This window comes from Aulonocara stuartgranti, assembly GCF_965226115.1.
Source record: "Aulonocara stuartgranti genome assembly, chromosome: 17".
NCBI lineage: Eukaryota > Metazoa > Chordata > Actinopteri > Cichliformes > Cichlidae > Aulonocara > Aulonocara stuartgranti.
In genome coordinates, this window is record NC_138953.1 from 16,292,855 (window position 1) to 16,316,434 (window position 23,580).

General features: G+C 39.9%; 1 protein-coding gene and 1 long non-coding RNA gene across 2 annotated transcripts in view; both read left to right on the plus strand.

Moving 5' to 3' along the window:
- Positions 1–560: 560 nt before the first annotated feature.
- On the plus strand, positions 561–4,527 carry LOC309691831. Its single transcript, XR_014272130.1, has 3 exons — positions 561–679; positions 1,492–1,630; positions 3,859–4,527. It is a non-coding gene; the product is annotated as an uncharacterized lncRNA (long non-coding RNA).
- A 16,862-nt stretch (positions 4,528–21,389) lies between these two features.
- The window catches only part of nfic (nuclear factor I/C), a 37,249-nt gene continuing 35,058 nt past the window's right edge, over positions 21,390–23,580 (plus strand). The window contains exon 1 of the mRNA XM_082509916.1: positions 21,390–21,732. Within this exon, the coding sequence (XP_082366042.1) occupies positions 21,508–21,732 (225 nt within the window). The 5' untranslated portion in view covers positions 21,390–21,507. The remainder of the gene's footprint in view (positions 21,733–23,580) is intronic.

The following is a 23,580-nucleotide window of genomic DNA, read 5'->3' on the forward strand; positions in this document are numbered from 1 at the left end:
CAAAGTTTATTTATGAGTTCAAATCTAATTTCTTCGAGTTCATGTTAAATCTACCATCAGGACACAGACATGTCGGCATACTGAAGATTTTCTCAGCAACTTTAATGTTGAGCAAAGCAATTCTCAGTAGGCAACTTCCATAAAAATGGCACACCTTTTTTTCTTGTCCTCTGCTTTCCTTTGCTTACCTAACTCCTACTTGTTTCATTCTCTTACATAGCCTACCCAGATTATTATGTTAGTGCAGAAAGAAGCGCTTTTGTTTGTTTGTTTTTTTGCCCAGAATGCCACTTGGATAATCTAGGCTCAGCAATCAAGTTAAACTGCTGCTGTTAAAGCTATAAAATATTTCAGTATATTCAGATTCTTTGTAATGGCCCTGTGATTTTTACTCAGCAGTGCTCGCCTAATTAACTATTGTCCCTTATGAGGCCTATGGCTGTACATGAACCACGTGAAAATGCTGAAATGTAAGAGCACAATAACTTTCTGTGATATTATCTGTGTGGACTGTGAACTTTGACCCCAGTTAGTGTTAGGTGCATGTGTTTTCTCAGAAAGTCAGGTGAGCTGGAGTCCCATTTCTAGTGAGCTGTTGGATCGACTTGGTCTGAATTCACAATGAAAATATTTTTGTCATGCGTGCTGCTGTGTGCCACCATCTGCTTAGCTGACAGAGGTAAAACATGTCCCGCCTTCTGTTTGAATTCATATGTAATTCTGTATTTCTTACTACAAACAAGTGTGGGTTATATCGTCTTGCTGTCTACATATATGTGCGTCGGTGTGTCTGATTTTCTTTTATCTGCTATACTGTTTACAGCTCAGACGTTAGGTCATTGTTTAGTTACTTGATTTATTTTAACCTGGTGTCCTTAAACGCTAAAATGCTTGTTCTTGTGAAACACTAATCTGTCTAACTATGGCACTTTGTGGTACCATAAAATGTGTTTTCTTTGTTACTCAACTTTGTTTCCATATTTTGTTCATTAATGATTGAAGATGTCACATATGAGACCCTTGTTGCAGTGCGGTGTGAACCTGTAGGAACAATTATTCCTACAAACTGCTTCCACCAGGTTACATATAATTACCAGGTCTATCGAAATGAATAGAATGTAAACTCTGTCCTTCTGACTCGCTCTGTTTTTGATAAGGAGCAGTTCTGAGCCTAACGTCAAATTTTAAAAAATGATTATGTCATTAAAAACATACAAATTAATTTAAATTGGCTTTCACTTTATTTACAGTTATGCATTGATATCACAAATGTCATTATAATTCTCTGCACACACTGAGGACTCATCTTCCTTTTACAGACAGAAGCACCCATACTTTAAACTATGATGTTAAACAATCAGTTTAAGCTTATGGTAGACCCAAGTTTAGAGTAAGCATTTAGGGTAAGGTTTACAGGAAATCTGTGCAAAGTGCAATATCATCTGGTGATTAGAACCCCCCCAATAATAATGCAAGTCTGTGTGTGTGCAGGTGTTCAAAATGGCATGAGAGCAGCAGAAGGATCCAAGCCAGTGTCCCTTCAGCCCTGGCTACTCGGCCTGACAGCTGTTGTCGGTTTCCTTCTCCTTGTCTTCATTATTCTGGTTATTCAAAGACTACTTAAGAAAAGGTTTGTTTTAGGGAAAAAAGAGGAAATATGAAATATATGAAATCTCATGTAGCAAAAATGAATGCAAGCATAGCTTACTTTATAAACAATAATAATAATAATAATAATAATAATAATAATAATAATAATAATAATAATAATGGATTGCATTTATATAGCGCTTTTCGAGACCCTCAAAGCGCTTTACAATTCCACTATTCATTCACTCTCACGTTCACACACTGGTGGAGGCAACGGTGATGAGCGATGTCACAGCATATAAACCAAACCTCACAATTAGTCAGTATTTTTAGGGTAGGGTAAAGTTCATTTATTTCTAGGCAGAAGCACAGTGTGCTGCACGAGCACAAACTACCACAGTGATTGCATAGATAATGTATAAAACGATGTAAAAACTGAATTACTACAATACGAAACAGCAATAAAAAGTAAACACAAGAGTAAAAACAGTAAAACCTCCCCAGCAGAAAGAAGCTAGCCCCGTTGCCTAGAGCAAGGAGGCCAACGCCCACACACACACACACACACACACACACACACACACACACACACACACACACACACACACACACACCAAAGAGTGAAAAGGTAGAACCATTGCAGACACAGTGCAGGTGCATTTCTCTAGCATCCAAAACAGCAGCACTGTTCCTGTAATCACCATTAAAACCTTGACTGGGAAAAAGCTAGCAGGCACCTGATAAACAAACTTTGACTTGAAGAAGCAGCCGTACTTCATCCATGGCTGTTTGTTTTACACAACAACAAATCAATAGAAAATCTACTGAAATGAAAATAAAATATGCTGATGAACTGTAAACCTATATGTTTATGCCAGGAGCTCAAGCCCCCTGGGTGTGCTTTATTTCTAAGCTTTTGTAACATTATTTTTTAAATGAATTAAGTTGCTTAATGGCATGCACCTAACACTAATAGCCTTCCTGTACCTTCTTCCCCATTTTCTTTAATTAATTCCAACAACCTTCATGGCTTCCTGCCAAACAGCAGCTCAAAGGAAGAAAATCCTGCAGGGTCCTGCGGCACCTCATGCACAACCACAATAGTGGGTCTAGCCAGTGATGCCAATTGTGTTCATCCTTGTAAATGAACCTACGAGTCGTAGACTTTAAAGTCTTCTTCATATGCCCCACTAACCTGTCAGTGCGCAAGTGATAGACGCTGGTCCGAACAGACTTTTAGCCCAATAATTCATAGTGTTCTTTTAAAGTGTGAGACAAGGTGCCATGGTCCATCTGTATCCCTTTTGGGATGCTGACTCAGGAGGTGAACTAAAACAGCATCTGTGCTACACTCCTTGCAAAAATGCTAAGCAGCAGCGCTGCTTTGAGACATCTCACTGCATAATCCACAAGAACTAAAACAAAGTGATATCCCCCTGAGCGCAGCACAGACATCACATGTCATTGCCCATCATGCCATTGCCCATCAGTTTGTTAAACCTAGTCCAATCTGGCACATCCTTTAATCAGAATTAAGGGACGCAGAGAGAAACAGGTTACTAGGATATGAACAGGGCAGCTCCTCTCCCTCAGGTGGTGATGGAGGGTCTCCTCTTTGGGGTAAGGAGCCATGGTCTTGCCACCATTGGCTGAGGGCTCCCTGGTGGATCCTCTGAGCACGCCTGCGTCTTGTGGCCTGGGTCTGTAGCATCTCATCTTGTTGCTGATGCACTGCCTCAATCTCCTGATGCAGAGTGGGCAGCTCCTCAACCATCTTCACCGGTACCTGGACTGCGTGTATGGGCTACGCTTATTTACAAAGGCTTTTTCAGGCCTCAGTAGCCGCCTTCGTTTTGTCTCTGTCTCTCAATGCCAGCCCAGTGTTGTCCTCCCTCTGCCAGGCTCCAGCGTGCTACTGAAACAGGTAAGGCATGATTAGACCATCGTTGACAGCTGGGTCAGTCAGCCTCCCCTGGCAGTGCCCCTGAAACCACTGTACCACCTCTCCCCTGCAGCTAAGCCACAGACCACATCCTCCCTCCACAGCAACAATGGAAACTGTACTTCTGCATTACAATTACCAGTTAACTTGGTGGTGAAATTAATAACCTTGTTTTTCTTTAAAAATATCTAGTATTCACATCCATTAGACATAAATTTGGATGCACTTTCTTACATTATGAAGTCACTCACGGTATTCAAAGGTAGCTACAGGTAAAAGCGATTAAACAAATAACCTGTCTGATCATCACTGTCTTTTTTCTGCAGGGAGGATGGTTATGACGAGCCAGCAGGGGCGGATGGAGCTGAAATTCATCAAACCAGTCTGTAGCTGTTCATGACCAACTGAAGAGCACGATTCTGCTAAATCACACTCACTCACTTGTTTTTATTTAATAAAGTTATCATGGTCATATTTAGTGAATATTGCTATAAATCGAGTTTTTAAGTTGATGGTTGAGCAAATATCAGAAAATATCAGCAAAGACAAAAAGCACTTTTTCTCGCAAAACATGTCTGTGAGCTAAATAAAGAGTTGCTGTATTTTCCAGCGAGAGGAAAAAAACATTCATGTGCAAAAGTGACAGATGGAGAAAGATGTAAGAAACAGGAGGAAGACGAGAGATTATTTGCAAAGCCAAGAACTGTTCTGGAAAACTGGAAATTTAAATCCTACATGTAGTGTCTTAATTCATTTTAGAGTTATTTTATATCAAATATTTGATCAATATAGAATCTGTTGCTGAATTATAAATTATGTTAAACATTTTACAAAACAAATTAAGTTTTGATTTGTGTTGTATTTGCAACATCAGGCATTTATTTACATTTTGCTCTTTAAAAATAAATGTTGCAATTTACTTTGGGTTTTTTCTTTGCAAATAAAATAAAACAAAATATGATATATTTAGTTTTAAAGGTTATGTTTACAATGATGCACTAGGTCTGGTTGGTTACTGGTTTATTGGTTAACCAGAGCTACTGGAGCTCACACCTGATGTACCAAATCCCACTGCTTCATATGTTAATCAAGAATAAATGAAAGAAGAAGAAGTGGTGTGATTATGTTGTTTTTCCAATATCCTGTCGTCTTTTTATTTTTTATGCATCCCTACATAAAGCTGTGCTTTTAAATAATTTGTATCCTTCATAAATGTATTTGAGAAAATATATGCATGTTGATCAAGAATCAAAAAAATGATGGAAACAAAACTTGTCTGTTAGTAAAACTTACACAGTATTTGGGAAGAAGAACCTCATACCAACAGTCAGATCTGGTGATTGTGTCATGGTTGTGTGTTGCTTTGCTGCTTCAGGACCCGGACGACTTGCTGTGAATAATGAAACCATGAATTCTGCTCTCTACCAGGAAATCCCGAAGGAGAATATCTGGGCTTCAGTTCATGCCCTGAAGCTTAAGAGCAAGACAATGATTCAAAATTCAATTAAAAAAATAAATAAATGGAAAAAACCCTCAACAACAAATAAAATAAGTCTCTTTCCAGCAATTATGCCACTGATATATAAACAAGCCTCATCCACAGAAAAACCCCCCACTTTTGTACAGAAATGCGATTGCAGATGGACATGCAAGTATATGTAGGAAGGTAAACGCAAAAAGTTACTGTAGAGAAGCTGAATCTGTTAAAGGTTGTTAACCAGTAACGTCAGCTACAAACCACAGCAGTGAGCTTCCTGTTCCTACTGCAAACTCAGTTATTCATGCAGCGCTGTCATCTATGCACATTATATGTCTCTAATCCATAAAGAACTATTTTTATTCACTAGATCAAACCATCCATCGACAGGACTCTGAAACATCTCTTTTCTTTGAACCGCTCCCTCCTTATCACAGTCACCATAGTGGAAAAAAAGTGGTAAGAGGGCACAATGGTGGCAGGAGTGGACCAGTGGGAGCTAAAAATGCTACAGACATAAATACATTTAACACATTTTGAGCTATGCTATTCAAAAGATAACCAAACAACATATTATTCCAAATTCAGTGTTGTGGATGCTGGCAGATCCCCCAGAGAGGAAGAGGAAGAGTTGTTTGAAAACCTTCAGGTATTGGCAAAATTGGGCCTCGAGGCCCGGTGTCCTGCTGGATCCATCACAGCTGATTCAAATGGCTAAATTACCTCCTCAACATGTCTTGAACTAATGAACTAATCATTTGATTCAGGTGTGTAGATCCAGAGTACTATTTAAAACCTGCAGGACACCGGCACTCGAGTCCTGGAGTTGGCCAAGCCTGATCTAGAGTCATGTTGTTTAAAGCAGCACTGGAAACATCCAGCAGGTGGTGCCAAAGCATTTAAGCCTTTTATAAGCTGTTAAATGGCTTCAGAGATCAAGAGCCCCATTGCCCTACATCTGTGTATCACGTACTGCTGCCCACTGTGCTTCACGAGCGCTGTTTTCCACTGTAGCTTGCTTAAGAGCTGGAATCACTGTCCCGAAGTGAGTGTTTAATAGCAGATTTGTATTTACTTTAATAACTTAATAAGTTCCCCGTGATAACATCTGGTATGTGTATAAATCCACCCATCATCTTCTATTCATCCAGTTCAGGGTTGGGGGGACAGGAGCCTACCCCAGCTGTCACAGGGCATGAGGCAAGGTTGACCTTGGGAAGTTGCTAGCCCGTTGCATGCATGTCTTTGAGAAGAAGATAGATGGACATAACCTGGTAGACATGGGGGAAACAGACAAACTCCACAGAGAAAAGCCCCAGCCTGGATTTGAACCCAGAACCGTCCTGCTGAGTGCTAACCACCACACCAACATGCCACCCCACTGAATAAATAAATCAAAAACTGTCTGAACTTCACAAACTACAGGGCATGTGTATAGCCACTTCAGTTTCTGCTCAAATACAACCAAATATAAATCAAATATGTTTAATATATATATCTATTAAATAAAATATATATCAATATGTTTGTTGTTTCTCTAGGCAGACGGCTGCCCCTCCCTAAACCTGGTCATGCTGAAGGTTCTTATAAAGTGTTTACTCACAGGACATCATCAGATTGTTGTTGGGGTGCTTTCTGTTTTAATTCAGTGTTCTTATATAAATGTATAAAGCACATTGAGATGAATGGTGCTGTGAATTGGAGCTATATAAATAAAACCAAATTGAACTGTGTATCCCAGCTATGCTGATTATATATAAGTATCGTGTTTAATGTGAATCATAAGATTACATTTTGTTGGACAACGATCATGAATGCAAGAAAGTAGAGCAGATTTTGAAGTCAAGAAAAGAGAGGCTTGTTCTGCTCTGTCATTCAGTAAGTGTGAGGTCTGTTCCGGGGTTTGGGTACTGGACTGTGTGTGTGTGTGTGTGTGTGTGCTTATTCTGACCTGTAATTTACTCCCTTTATGTCCTGTTGTTTTTGTGGACCAACAGTGCTGTGTTTATGCCTGATTTGCTGCATGTTTACACCTCTGAGGGAGGTTAATTGTCTAATTAAGTGAGGGGGTGGAACCTTAGAGATGATTGATTGAACTAGTAATTACAAGATTGTGTTTTAAATTTATGTGCATGTGTGTGGTGAGAGGTGGGCTGTTTCATACTGCTAAACCCTCAGTAAGTTTTCATCCTCTCTAGTATTTAAAGCAGTATTTAGGCATTTAAAGGGAAAAACTACTAAAAAGACCAGGGAAGAACAATAGTACCCTAAATAATAATGCCAGTTTAAGGCAAGCCTAAAACAGCAGTTTGACATTTGGTGGAGGAGTATTGACCTTCTCGTCAGTGGGCTGTGGTTGGCCTGATCTGGAGACCTCAAGCCCTCAGCTGTAAGGCTATAACTCTATGGGCTGACATAGACACTAAGTCAACCGCACTGTCACCACACCCTGAAAAACCACCCGTCCTCTAGACAAGGCAGCTCAGCAAAGGGCAGAGGTAGTACTGTAAATTGGTTAATTTACTTTAAAAGAAAATTGCAAAATCCCTGTGAAGGAAGTATGATTCGAAATGACATCTATCTATCTATCTATCTATCTATCTATCTATCTATCTATCTATCTATCTATCTAGCGAGACTGTGTGTGTGGTTGTGGGTGGGTGAGTGGCTGGGTACATTTAACCAAAACAGCAATTTTACTATTAGTTTTTTTCTGCTAAAACTGGTCTGTAGAGTTGTTGCAGCCCCCAGGTCTCCAAAATGGTTGGACCCCGTGTTCCTGGGAAGCCAGAAGCATTCGGCTGAGGTACAATACCGAGCAGTTCAGTTTGGCTCATTTATTTTTAATTGACATAACATTAGTTCATCAACAGTCATCTCAAGATCAGCTATAAAGTAAGATAAAGAAAATGCCAATAACTAGACAAACTCTTATGAGGATGAAGTTCCTTTAACAGGAAGAAGACCTGTAAAGGGCTTTTCCACAATTGGTTGGACTTTGTGGACAGATAAAAAAGAAATGACAAATATAGAGACAAACAACTAGCAAGCGTGGCAACACAAAAGCACAGGGGAGAGCAGATCAAGACTATTAACACCTAAATGCACATAAATTCCTAAAGGGACAAAAATGCACGGGTGGTGAAAAGAGGGGAGTGGAGTAGGAAAACTAATAGTACGGTTTGAATGAACGCTTCAGAAACTGGCCCACGTACACTGGCCTTAGTGTGCTGGAGTCAAAGCTTCAAAGCCTGAGGGTCTGCTGACTCACCTGGTTACTTGGATATTGGCCAAAGCTATGTCCATCTGACTCGATACACACGTCCTCTTTCTTATCAGGGTTGCAGCCCATCCCATCTATGATAGGGCGAGGGATGGGGTACACCCTGCTAACACAGAGAGGCAGACAACCTATGGTTATTTAGAATCACCAGTTAACCTAACCTCACCAACTGCATGTCTTTGGACTGTGGGAGGAAACCAGAGAACCTGGATAGCCTACACAAACACGGGGAGAACGTGCAAACTCCACAGCAAGGTGGTGGAGTCGAACGCAAGACTTTTTTGCTGTGAGGCACCAGATTCTTCCCGTGGTCCTGGCGTATAATTTTAACACGTTTTGTCATGCTGACAGAGGAGACTCAGAGCAGAATGGGCAGGTGTGAGTTTCCAGCACAACAATCATAACAGAAAACTCACATACTACAAAACAATAGAATCAGAGCAAATTTAGGAGCAATTATATAGTTGTGAATTCCCAAATATTTAGGGTATTAACAATCTCAGTATTCGCAGTATTAGTATCCACTTTTTCTTAAGCTTCTCAGAGTCACGTATCATCTTTTCTTCTCACCTTGAGTTTTATAATTTGATTGTGGAATAACTCGAAAGTGTCTCTTCCTAACATAAGAAAGATTTGAAATGATAGGACATTAGAGAACTTCACGTTTCCATGAACCACTGAAGAAGTTAGATTTGAGGATCCCTGTACCAGCCCGTGCTGCTGTGGGGGTGTTGGATAAAAAGAGAGCGAGCGAGTGAGAGACAGAGAAAGGTCAGTGCATTTTTTCAAAATGAGCACTGAGTCACAGTGGACATCTCGACCTAAAGGGTTTTTGGCTCATTTTTGTTTTATTTGCACATTAGTGTTTTTTAAAGCAACGTGTGTATGTTTTTGTACATGTATGTGATTAGACAGCTGGCAACAAGCATCTGATGTATGTGTGTACCCGCATGTGTGTCTACTAGTTCTTAATCCGCCTCTTCAAAGTGACAGCCCACTCAGTGGAATAAAGAAAGGGGGTGGCTGGCTTGTCGGTTTGGTTGTTGGCTGCTGTTTTTCCTCCACTTTAAAATTGTCAGAAAGAATGGAGCTTGATTGAACTTTTTTGAATGGGACTCTCTGTAGAGATACTGCTGAACTTGGACAGGTGCTGAAAGGACCTGGAAAAACAATACAGGAATATATTCAGTACTTACAAATAACTAATGCCTATTTATTTTGATTTTCCAAAATGAAGAGACTGTCAGGAGCCACATGAGGGAATGATCAGGGGAAGCATAACTGACAAGAGAACAATATCACATTGAGTTTTGTTTGGAGTTCAAAGTTTGAGGTTTCCCTCGAGGCTGTGGGGGACAGAACGTGACAGGTAAGCAGCTCGGCTTTTGTATGAAGAAAGAAATGCAAGAAGCTGACGACTGGAAATGGACCATGGTGGAGTGGGACTTTTGAAATTCTCTGCCTGATAGTTTTTGGATTTAGTGGGAGTCCAGTGGGACAGAGAGGAGAAACGGTGCTGGATCAGGGTTCCTATATAGTTCAAGGCTGTTTTTTTGTGCTTTTATAATGTAGGCTTTATTTAAAACTGCACTAAATATAACTAACTTTTTGTTTTTCGGAGGCTTGACTGATTTGTTGAGCAGGGAGAATATATCAAACACAAGCAATACAAAGTGTCGACACATGTCAGAGGATTCTTGAATATGTCAAATGTACATTAATCTTCGTTGCACTGGAAACCAAACATCGAAGCCCTTCTTTTTAGATACTGGACGGTTTGGGCATTAGTTTGCCACTTGCTTCTTGCTCTGTTCTTCTCAGGAACTTTGTATAAAGACCCAGAGCTGAACTACAACAGCACAGGACTGCATCCGAAAAAGGCTGAGAAATACAGACAAAAGCACGGGAAGCGCAGCTCATCACTTATCATCGAGTCCTCTGTTTTCCTCAAAAGCCATGAACTGATGGTTTGATTGCTCCCTTTCTGTTGTCATGGCAATGTCATCTGCACCAGGAGGATGCGGTGAAGCAGACAGCTCGGTGAAGTGGCAGTTGTGTTATGATGTCAGTGCCAAGACATGGTGGATGGTGAGTACAATAATAATGAGCACTATGGTGCTAATCTGTTTTTATTTTATTTGTCAGATTTATGAGTTTGGTATTTTAATTTTAATATAAAATAAAGTTGGAGTTTTTTTTCCCACAGAAAAAGCAACAACACTAACAGCTTGCACAGGATTCATTCCTCCTTAAACAAACTTTGAATCTTAATTATGAATTATGAGGGATGAACGTACAGCAGACTGCTGTTTTCGGCTCTGCCCTTCAGTGAGTGTGAGGTCTGCGCTGGAGTTTGGGTGCTGAACTCTGTGTGTGTGTGTGTGTGTGTGTGTGTGTGCGTGCGTGTGTGTGTGTGTGTGTGTGTGTGTGTGTGTGTGTGTGTGTGTGTGTGTGTGTGAGAAAGAGAGCGAGAGACAGAGGGCTTGTTGTTCTCTAATCCCTTTTCTGTTTCCACATTGTTTATGAGTCAGAATAAGAGCTCATGTTTTATGATGAATCACGTTATAATCATATGGCATTAAATTTGCGTGTCATTCTGCCCTCTTGTTTATATTCAGTCAAATGTGCTGAACACACCATATGTTATAAAAAATGACTAAGATCATTTTTGTCCATTATCTTGGTACTTTAATGTAACTTAATGTCACTTATTTTGATATGTTTTTGTAGTTTGAGGCTTTTTTAAAATAATGTTGAGCTTCATGTGCCTTTTGGATTTGTTCAGATTAGATCAGGAATTATTAAAGACATGGCTAGCATTCAGGGTTTCTACACTTTAATACTGCAGAGATGTGGATATTGTATTGTTTTTACTGTGTGACATGACAAAACAAAACAAAAGCATGATAATTGTAGTATTTACTCTGCTTCCAGTGTTTTCTTATACCGCCATCTTATTTGTATTTAAACAACTTACTGGGTGGCAAGTGGTGTGTAGGAGGTCAGCTGGCAGTAATAATCTTTGTAAGAAGGGAAGAAGAGGAGTGGTCGCGGAGCAAGGGCGATAGCATGAGAAGCCTCGAAAACAGACCCAGACAGACAGATGAAAACTATTAAAGTGTTCTTTCATGTCAGTCACATACTGCAACTTATATCGTACCAACAGTGTATAAAATAGTAAATGGAAGGAACAGATTTAAAAACATTTTTTTGTTTATCTGCCCAGAGATTTGCACATGCATTGAAGGTAACTGTGCTCTAAATGCAGAAATGCAACAAAACATAAATCCCACGCAAATATGTATCAATCGCATGGAGAGCAAGGTTCAAACCTGTTCTCGTTTACCTCTAAGCAGTGCTCTTGTCAGTTTATTGTAAGTTAAAGTTGTTTGCGCAGGATAGTCAGGCACAGTTATATCAAAGTGGAATTACAAGAACCCTGCTGAGTTGCACCCAAATGGGCCAACTTCAAATTTGGCTTAAGCTGTATAAAGAGAGACCTAGATACAGTGTGTCCATCAAATATATCATAAATAAGAGAGTCGGTTGTTTTCTGTTTCTATCATTCACATTACGGCAGTAGTTTTTCAGCTATGTCATGTTAATCTGGATTTTGCTTATTAACGAAATTTAAAAAGTTTGCTTCTTTCAGGTAAAATGTGAATAGATTAAAAGTTTACTGCTAACAGAATCTGTTGCAGTTGCTTTTGAAAAACTGAGAAATCTCAAGGTTGAGAAATTTCAAATTTCTTTTTGCCTACAACGGTCTGCTCCTGGGCTGAATTTGCTGAGCCAATCAGTTCTTGAAAGAACAGACGTTGTTTTAAATGTTCACAACTTGTAGATAATTGTAAGTTTTATTTCAATAATTTTTCAGTCCATTGGAGATTAATAAGCATCCAAAACCTTTTTCCTAATGTCTGAAAGAGGTTTTGTTTTTACACCTTGTCATGTCAGTATAATAGGTTCCACTTTACACTGTCTAAGAAAATTCACCTAGTATCTTTGATCCTAACTTAATAGAACTGCTGATTCTATAAAATTCTGTTTATAAAAATTACAAACCCAATTAAAAAAAAAGTTGAGTGCTCTATAAAAAAATTTAAGGTTATATTAAATTTTATTATAATGTAATGTAATGTATTATAATTTATTTATTATAAATGTTTATATAATGTTAAGGCCCTCGGCAGCACTGCTATAAGGCCAGGTATGATTATGTAATGGAAATCAGTGCATGGTCTCAGAAATACTTCCAGAAATCACTGTGTGAACACAGCTCACTGTGCAGGTCAGAGCGCTGTCATGCTCTGAACACGATTCACCACTGAGTGCTGCATCATTCAGTGCTGAAAGGAATACACAACATGTGCTTCAAACAGAAAATATCTTTTTCAGGAAAGGCCTTGCATATTTAGAGACTCGGTCTTCACCAAAAACCAATTTAATAGAAGCATTCAATTCTGAAACATACACGTTAAAGCAGATAATCTGTAAGGTGGGGAGGAAATGAAATCTCACTAATTAAGAAGATCTTTATTTTGCCTGGAAAAATAGTTTATTGCTCTATTTTTTTTTTAAGGGAAATTAAGAACAACCCTAGGTTTCTGTTAGCACTGCAGCCAGGCTGACAAAGAGTTAGAGCTCTGTTGAGCCAAGCATCCCTTTAACCTTAAATTGTCATGATTTCATAAATTTTTTCAAAAATGCAAAATAAACATTAGAGAAAAAATTACTTATAATATTATTACGTACAGCTACTTTCAGTAATATTGTTAATTTTTTTAGACTGTTTCTCTCTGATTGATTTTTCAGTGTTAACTTCAGTAATTACTTCCTCCAATTCATTAACGTGTCTTTTAGACCCCATTCCTACAAGACTGCTCAGAGAAGTCCTGCCATTAATTAATACTATAATTTTAAATATGATCAGTTTATTCCTATTACTGGGCTAAGTACCACATGCCTATAAGATGGCAGTGATTAAACCATTACTTAAAAACCCATCTGTAGTAGTTGTATGCAGTAGTATGGAAGGCAGAGCATTCAGCTTAAAAGTGAGTTTTTCCTTCCCACTGTTGCTAAAGTGCTTGCTCAGGACTGCTGAGCAACTAGAAGAAGAAGGTGAAGATGAAAACTGAGGCTTGGATGGAGCTATGACTGAGGTGACTGTGAGGTGGAGATGGGGAGGAGGTGGGTTGTATGAATGAGTCTGAAAGGGAAAATGACAGAGAGCAAAGAATTATGCCATGCAAAGTGAAGGCTGATAGGCTCAAAGAAGGCAATTGATTGGACTAGAGTAACAATGGCAGTACTAGGATTGACAGCATGGCAAAGTGGTTGAACAGAAAGTGGCTGAAAAACTGAAAAGCAACCTAACAGAGGAAAGCAGGCAGGTGAGGGATTATAGATCTTTCTTATTGAACTTACACAGAAGCTTTGCAATACTGAAAATAATAACATGGGATGTATCTTTGTTGACTTAAAATGCTGGGTGTGTGTGTGTGTGTGTGTGTGGGGGGGGGGGGGGGTTGTTACTGTTTTGTTAAATAAAAATTCTAAGCATTGAAAGTTTGAATTGAAATCAGTGATTTTGGAGACTCATAAAAGTCTAACAAATGTCTTGTACTTGTGTAGTTAAATTCTCTCACAGTGATCAAATTGAATGGAAGCCATTGGTGCTTAGCACTTAGAACATCCCCTCTTAATCCTCTGAGCTGCTCCCATTTCTGCAGGAAGTCTTTTTGCTTGCCAGAACTAATTTCTTTTCATTCTTTAAAAGAGCATTAGGAACGCACAGATCACTCAAATGGCATCTTAAAGCTTGGGTGAGCAATTCTTATTTTTCACCTACATTAAAGCAAAATTACAATGTAAATTATACACATAAAAAATGGATCTCTGGTTATATATATCTTTTATATTACTTTGTCAGATTGGTATTGCTAAAACATAGGGAATTAGTGTGTGTAAGGTTTAGTTAGAATTTTGCTATCCTTTAAAACTATATTGTTAATTAAAAAACAAACAAACCTCATATTGCTGGTTTATTTGCTCATCTTATGCGCTGCATCTCTGTTAACTAGCATGAGTGCATGTGTGTTTATGTATAATGCTCACTGATGTACAGATTAACAGAACAGTGAACTGATGATTCTAAACTGGCCATAGGTGTGAATGTGAGTGTGAATGGTTGTCTATGTGTTATCCCTGCTAAAAACTAGTGACCTGTGTACCTCGCCACTCGTAAGCCAAACCCTACTGGCCTAAAAGTCTTTGTTCTCCTTGTGTACCAAGGGGAAAATGCATTCAGGAAAAAAAGATTAGGAGTTGTCTTGCAATTGGTTAAATATGTTCAGACAGGAAATTGCATATTCTTTGCTTGATACTGCACAACAATTAATATCGCAGATACTTTGTTCGCAAAAGGTCTTCTAGCAATTGGAACTACATTGAAGAACCAAAGCCATGCTAGCTAAGAGGAGATAAGCAGCTACGAAAAGAGGGTCGGGGAGCATCTCTAATGATTGTCTGGAGGAGGCCTGAACCATCATTCACCAAATAGTTTGACGGCTTGCTCACGGCAAGCAAACTAGCTTATGATCATAAAACATAAGACCATGAGGCCATAAGACAGACTGGACTGTCAGCCAATATCCTTGGGCAACCAAGTTGCTCTCCGATGCATCCTTCAGAGTTTGAATGCGTGTGAATGCTACATAGAAATGCTACATACACTTATGCTGGTGTATGTGTGTAAAAGTGCTTTGAGTGCTCAGATAGAGTAGAAAAGTGCTATACAAGAACCAGCCCATTTACCATTACACTATAACAGTACTGATGGCTTTGACTGTGTCTGGGAAAGCTCCAGAAGATATTTGTAGCAGAAGGCTCATGTCCAGGTTTCCGTGTGACCGAATGCTGAACAAAGAAATGAATGATAGGTGTCATCAGTCATTTCATTGATGTTGCCATCACAAATGCTCGGATCCAATACAAGTCTGACAGTAAAGTGCTCCATTGACAAGCTAAGAACACCCAATAGTACCAGGGCTTCAAAACTTAACCTGCCTGAAGAGCAGTTGGATTGTCCTTTACTAGATGACAGCAGTGAAGAGGAGTATTAGCCACAAGTCAAAACAAGGCTAGTAGCCATGAAAAGGGAGGGGAAAAAAAGAACGCTTGGAAACTGCTAGCATAATGGACAGGTTTTTGACGGGGCGCCCACACAAACGCAAAGCAGCAGATGAAGCATCGCTGAATATGTTTCCAAACCAACTTCATTCTAAGCCAAAGACTAGAAAATATGGTGAAGCATGTCTGCCCTTTGGCTTCACCTGCACAAGTGCCACGGTAGGTCTCCCCTGCAGAACTGGTTTTCCCTGCGTCGGGAGCAGCGCTGGGCTCTCCAAATCATGGGCAAACAGTATCGCACATTCTTGATTTTTAGTTCACAAACACTTGTTGTAATGACTAACTACTCCTGACATTTTGGAGATGTTAGCTCGTTATACAGTAAAGTTACAGCTGGATACAAATAACATCAGGCTCATCCTGCCACGATTTGTTCCCCCCGTCTAAATCACAGACAAACAGTATCCCACAGTTGTTTATGTTTTTGAACCTATTTTGCACAGAGAGGCATTTTTTTGAAAAATGCATTGATAGCAATGTTGAAAATTATTACACAGGAAAAAAACAACTACACGCAAAATAATCACACCGTGACGCCTCTGCCTTTCTAAATAGAGGGACAGTAACTGCGTGTGTATATGTAAGGTGTAAAACCTGAAGACAGTCATATTAACAGTATTTTGTCTCTATCTGCCATTCTGCAATTCATCTCATGTAAACAATAACATGGCGCACTGCGTGACGTGAAAAAGGGCACATGCCTTTGACGAACTCTGTATTTCTCGTCCACACGTAAACGCAAAAAGGAGTTTTAAAAAAATCTCAGTTTTCGGTGATTCGAAACACCGTTTACGTGTGGATGAAATGTCCAAACGCATAGAAACAGCTGCGTTTTCAAAAATACCCGTGCAGGTGTGGACATAGTGTAAAAGAGTTAGTAGTGTATTTTATTACTACCTGTAATTTATTGAAGATTACTTGTATTTGCTTAATTGTTTGCTAAATGTTTGAGGTGTGAAATAAACCGCAATGGAGTTTGAAAACCACTGGCCTATCCTGTGGAGGTCTTTTCGTCCATCCATTGGATATTTCCTCCCTAGACCATGACTGACTCATCACCAAATCACTCATACTCAACGATGTTACAGGCAACATAACATTCTCCACACATGCTCTACACCCCTTTCATATCTGTCACATGTATGCCTATGTCCCAGAATATCCTCCATGCTCTTGAGACTGTGCTGAAAGACACAGCAAACCTTCTGTCAGTGGTACATACTGCCAACCTGGAGGAGTTGGACAGGCAGTGCAACTTCTGTAGGGTCCTGGTATGATCTGATAGGTGGTGACAATGACCTTTAACCCTAAACCACCACTATCAACCAAGCTTGTTTGCTTAAAAGTTGATCTCTAACAACACTTGTCTTCTCATTGTTGCGGTTTGTACTTTGAGGGAGTCATCCAGGATTTCTACATGTTTATAGCTTACCTGACATTTACAGAAAAAAAGTGCTGATAGTAGCTGTCCAACATGCTGGACTAAAACTGAGGTTCTGGGCGCTGAAAGTCCAGCTGAGCGGTCTTAAAGCAGATAATGAATTCCCCAACATCTGTCCCCTGGATGCTAAGAGAGGCATTAGATAGCCTTCCTAAACACAGCTCCAGAAGGTTAGATGGAGAGTGTGCCCACTAAAAAGCACAGCTGCTTTGATTTACAGTGAAAAGGTAAACACTGCCCTCTAGCAGCAACACAAACACACAAAAAAGATAGGGGGGCATAAAAGATGTACAGCAAGAAAAGATACTGGGCATCAAGTGTGATACTGGGCAGACAATTAAGTCCAATCATACCCATTTGCAATTCTGTGCCTGCTCACTCTGCAGTCATGCAGATCCAGCCTGCGGCCAAAACATCTCATTTTGTCTGCTGACTCCATGAAATTATAAACTGCTAGGGATTATGCAAAGATTACCTTTCCTCTCTGCTTTGTGTTACTACTATTCATATTTCAGCACTATGACCAACTTTTAAGTTGTGCATGTAAAAAGACCTTCAGGCAGAGAGTTTATGCATCTGTGTGAGTGAACATGTATGCCTCCAGCAGGGGGCACTATGCAGATTGCAGTAAGCTGAGTCAGCAACTACTTTTTTTTTTTTTTCTAGGACACACTCATGTATGATACCTGTTTGGTCCAATAGGGAAGATCAGTTATTTAAACACAAAGCAGATCCTAACGTGGATGCTGTTTGAAGCTTACAGAGTCTCTACTGACAACTGAAGACAATTCTAAAAGGAATTTGTCTTCGACTGTTGGCGCATATCAATCATAATTTCCTTGGAGATTAATAAAATATTCTGTTTCTGATTCTGAATAATAAGGCAAAAAACATGAAAAATAGGAAAGTGAGAGCAAACATTGTCAAAGAACATATTAGAAAAAGATTATAGTAAAGCTACAAGAGAAAAGAATATAAAATCTGCAAAGAATATTTTAAATATGCTTTAAATTATGTAGTTCAACAGTTTGTAAAGTGATGACGAAAATAAGAACCATGAAATATGCATAAGATGTGCAAAGACAACACTTCACAAAAATATGTGTTATTGTGATGTAAGATAAGATAAGATAAGATAAGATAACTCTTTATTGTCATTGCACAGTCATACATAGTACAGTAGTACAATGAAATTGGAAAAACTGTCCTACGTCGGCACTACATATAACACAACACGACACGATATGACACATCACAACGTAACAAACAACACAACACAGTATATTAACTTAGTATAAAAAAGAAGAATAAGTGTATGTGTATTGCACACTGTTATTATTGCACATTAATTATTATTGCACCTTGTTATAAATATAAATATTATTGTTATCGTTTTAAACATTGTTACCTCCCCCTAAAAAGTCCAGGGAGGTATCCAGTCAGGTCAGCTATTTACATTGATCAGGGCTATTGCCCTGTTGTAAAAGCTGTCCTTGAGTCTATTTGTTCGGGACCTCAGCAGCCTGAACCTCCTGCCAGACGGCAGCAGCTTAAACACCCGGTGTCCTGGGTGTGTGCAGTCCCGTAGGATGCTGCGTGCCCTCTTGAGACAGCGAGTGCTGTACAGGTCCTTCAGGGAGAGAAGAGGATGTCCAATGATTTTTTGGGCCATGTTGATGACCCTCTGGAGTGCCTTTCTGTGTGCTGTGGTGCAGCTGGAGAACCACACACCGATGCAATATGTCAGCACACTTTCAATGGAGCAGCGGTAGAAGACGGTCAGCAGCTCCTTCTTCAGGTCCATTTTTCTGAGGATTCTCAGAAAGTGGAGACGCTGTTGGGCCTTCTTTAAGACCGCAGAAGTGTTAGAGCTCCATTGGAGGTACTAAAATGTATGAATGTATGAATACATTTCAGCAGTACAGGGTATTATGAGTATAGGAGTATAAGATGCTATAGATCGGCATAATATTTCATAGTGTTGCAGTTTTACAGTTTACAAAGTGATGTCTCACCATGTGTTACCATAGATGAGACTCAGTAGACTCAAAGAGGATCAAAATGCATGTATCCATTATAGACAGCTGCATAGAACTCTGAGTCCTATACATAAGCTGTCTGTTTCCTTCTTGTAATGTACACAACAGTCTGGCCATTAGAGTAGCCAGTAATTACTGGTCATATACCCCATGTAATAAATATATATATATCTACAAGTCTGCACGGTTTAAAATGTTACGACATTTTAACCTTCATTCCTCAGCCTTACTCTAACCCATGTATGCATGAAGTGTGGGAGAAAACCAGAGAACACACATAGGCATGGGGAGAACATACAAACTCCACACAGAAAGGCCTCAGTCAGCCAGAGGATTCAAATCCAACACACTGGCTTCTTCAAAAATTTGCCCTGCTGTTGATTCAAATGATTGCTTGGGATTATCTTTAGTTGCCACTATCTGAGCTCACCTTGTGTCATATGGTTTGGAGATGGAACTAATGCTGTTTCACTCTCTCTGAGTGATGGGTTTCATGGTGTTCATTTGTGCTGGGTTATGATGATGATGGATATGTTTCGCATCTGACCCTGGGTCCCTGTATTTAACTTCTGTTCATACCTAAACTTGTTAGTTGCATTTTGTTTTAACAACTTATTTGCCTCACTTCACTTCCTCTCCATCTCCTTTCTTTCTTTTCTTTACTGATAACACAGTTTGCTTCCCTGACGAGTCGCATTGTCAGTCACCTAGATAAAATATATTAGTTGTGTTGTAAAAGGTCAGCCTAAACAGTTTTCTCTCATTTGTAAGGAGCAAAAATATTATCAGAGAGCCAGTCACCCAGCCAATTTGTGTTGGGCAATTTATTTATGATACCACTTACTCAAATAAAAAACTGCAAACCACAAACCAACTTTTCATTGCAGGCTTCCAAGGTCACCTCCCAGCCCACGTTTTGTGCTTAGAGGTAGCTTCATAAAGATAAAACCTTTAGAGATCCAAGTTTTAAGGGTTACGTTGTAACAGGGAACCTGGAAGAAGAACCCGAATGCTGACGAAACAGGCAAACCACATGATGTGGCATGATGTGCATGACACATTTCTAATTTTCCTGACCATTTAGAGCACCTTACACAAGAAGCCAGACTAATTGGTAACAAATTAACCTAACATGCATTCCTTTGGACTGTGGGAGGAAACCAGAGGAAACTGGAGAAAACCCATGCGGACACAGGAAGAGCCTAAGAGGGCTAGGATCCACAACTGTTCTGCAAACCAGCAAAATGTCTCTTTAAAGGCAGTTACATGCCTCTAAGTTTATTTATGTAAATTCATGTATCCATCACATAATACATATTTGGATAATTATTAAAGAATGTAAAAGAAACATTAATTCATGTGTGCAACAAATGTGTTGTAAACTTGAGAAATATGCATGTTAGTGGAAGTTTAGCATTAGTGCTTTCTATGATAAATTGCATTCATGACTGAATGAATGAGCTGAAATCATTATGCATTCTTTAAAAAAAAATACATGAAAGATGCTTTGAATTAATAATAAAGATAAAAGGAATACTTTATTCATCCCACTTTGGGAAATGCTTTGGTTTTGCTGTTAGTGGTTATTCAGTTCACACAGACTGCTTAATGTGAAGTTATAGATTGATTATTAATGACTGGTCCGTATTGTTGCTCATCCAGAAAGGCACACTGTCGGGACCCAGATGGGAAATCTGACATCTGGTGACCAGCAGCAGATCTATCAGTACTTTGATGCTTTCTATATGTATATCTCCTCAGTCTACATACAGATTCCACAAAGTAACACGTTACTATGTGCATTATTACTAATTTATTATTTTTAGTGAATGCTAAACAAAACCAAACATTAACAGGAATAAAATATGGCACGTTGTACCAAAAGATTCCGATTTTTTTTTGGGTTTTTTTTTTGCGTTTTTTAGTACCGGCAATAGATTGACTGAATCCATAGAGGTCAAAACATAAGATACCATGCCACAGACACGAGAGCCTTGTCTGATCACAGTTAAATCTTCACAAGCTTACATTGTTACCACTGTTTATGTAGTTTAATTGGAACTGTCGAACAGCAGGAACAGCAGATGGATTCATTAATTGTTCAGCTTTTAATTTAATAATAAAATCACAGCTCTGGTCTCAAAACACTGCATTTCACTTTATGGAGTGTATCCCAAGGAAGAAACTAAGACAAATGAAGCTCAAACCTTGGCAGAAAGTGAATATTTAGACTTTATAAAGCAAAGGATTTCTGACTACTGTAGATGAAGGCTCACCCTTAATTCTCTCTAAGGACTGAATCTGCTCATCTACGATCTTAGAAAAAGGGTGAAGAGACATGAACACAAAGCAGTCAAACAAAGTGAGAAAGGAAAAAGTGAAAAAAAAAAAACTAAAGGAAGGAATAAAACGTTTCACAGTATCAGGAAGAAGAGCTAATATTAGGAAGACAGAAGCGAGGAGAACGCTGAACAGAAGACAGGTGGAAGGTTAATGTAACACTGGTCTGTTCTGCCGCAGCCTTCCAGGCGGTGTGTGTGTATGTGTATGTGTGCGTGCGCGCGCGCGCGTGTGGTGGGGGGGTTATTGCCGTGGAGCCCGAAGCTTGACGCGGGACGTTTCTGGTCTCGAGCACCGCGGTTATACTCCAGCTGGCACGCGCACAATGGTAGACATGAATATGGAATGGTAACGAACGACAGCGCGAGATGGGCAGGCACTGATATCAGCTTTAACTTTCCCCGGTGGCGGCTCAGCTTCGACATGGTAGGACAAAACCTGTTCCGGTACAACAATGTAGCAGTGTGTCCCTTCCAACCCTTCCCACTGGTGTGCTGTTTCGTGTTTTCCGAAAAAGACGCAATGCGAGGAGTTGACTGAGTAACGCAGGCTACGCAGCTGAAAGTGGAGCAGAAAGCGGTGCGATAGTTCCGTCCTAATGTCAGCAAGCCTGCGTCTGTATTTCTCATTTTTTCTTTTAGTTTGTTTCAGCATTTGAACACGGTCCGATCCCTGGCGTTTTCCTGGAGAGATTCTGCCCGCTAAATCACATTCAAAATATGGCAAAATAAATTGTCCTGCGCATGACAACAAATATACACGCAGTCAAAACATAAGTGGGAACAAGGTTGAACTGTCAGGGCCCATCCTTAAATTCGGCACACATATGATACACGTTAAAGCCCACCCTTCAATAAAATCTTAACTTTGCCTGTCGGGTTGCCCTTTTATCCAGCTGACGTTTTCCATCAAACGCTGAGTGCAAGGCGGAAGCCAGCAGCAATTACGATTATGAAAGTGGAAATTTCGTTGCCGTAAAGCTCTTTCTGAGTATTTTATGCGCACCGAATTTGCCAAAAATGTATTTAGACACGAAATGATTTCATGTTACACACGGAATGTTAGTTAGGCCAGCGATAAAACAAAAACTATTTTAACTGTTGTAATTTTGAATGAAGTTTTGAACGTGGCGTATTAGCGTTACACAAGCTTCTTCCCACAGGCTATGGGTTCCGGGCCCTGACTTCGACCGATTAAGCGGAAAATATGCCCTGCTGTGTGCGTATCAGGTGTGGAGTAGGGGGTGAAAGTTGTTGAGCTAGGGGCTTTGTTGAAGCGCGTGCAGCAGCAGGCCCTCCGCCACCGCTCCACTCGTCACGCGGGACGGTGGAAGGCCAAGTTGAAGTTCAGCTCAAGCCTCCTCCTCCGCCTCCTCCTCTCGGCTGTGGATGTGTGGATGTTTCTGGGCATTTGTGTTAGTCAGCAGAAAATGGCCGCAGTTAGAGCCAGCGGGCTGAGTTAGAATGACAGGCCGACAGAGGGCCTCCTGCCCCGGCTTACAGCCCAGTCAGAGAGCTGCCTGAAAGAGGGAGAAAAAATACAGTTAGTGGAGGCAGTCCTCCTGAACCACATCAGTTGGAAACACTCAAAGAGTCATGTTCAACTTGCAAAGTGAGCAAACATCCGAGAATCCGCTCAAGAGTAGAAAAGAGTCAGATGCTGCCCCTCATCAGTCCCTCTAAATGCGGTACATGACCCAGAGGAATGTCTGCCTGAGGAAAAGCTTTAGCCTATTCAACCGACTGAGATGGCATGCCCCTGCTCACACAGTACACGACTCTTGTGTCTTGGGACTTTATGTGAAGGTATTCACATCTTGTAAATCCAGTGTTGAAAACGACTACTGTAAACTGTGTACCACACGAATAAAACCAGTCCTTATGAGCTAACTATATTTAAATATCAAAAGTAAGCTGAATAGAAAAGGAAGTACATGCGTGTTATACAAATATATCATGAAAGTACAAATGTATGATTATAGGCTATAAGTGGAACTTATTGTTGGTTGAATGTGTATATAAAACATTTGTAAATACCCTGACTTATAATTATGACTATCAATACAATTCAATATAAAGTACTTAGTAATTGCAGGAAATATGGGATACAGTTTAATTGTAGGCACAACAATGCTATCACATGCCATTCTCTTGCATGCCAGCTCTGCCACCATTATTGTGTCTCATTGTGGAAAAATGGACAATAACATTGTAATGTGCTTTGTTTAACCACTAAGGTTAAAAGGTGCTATGTGCAGACCAGTGCAACATTTAA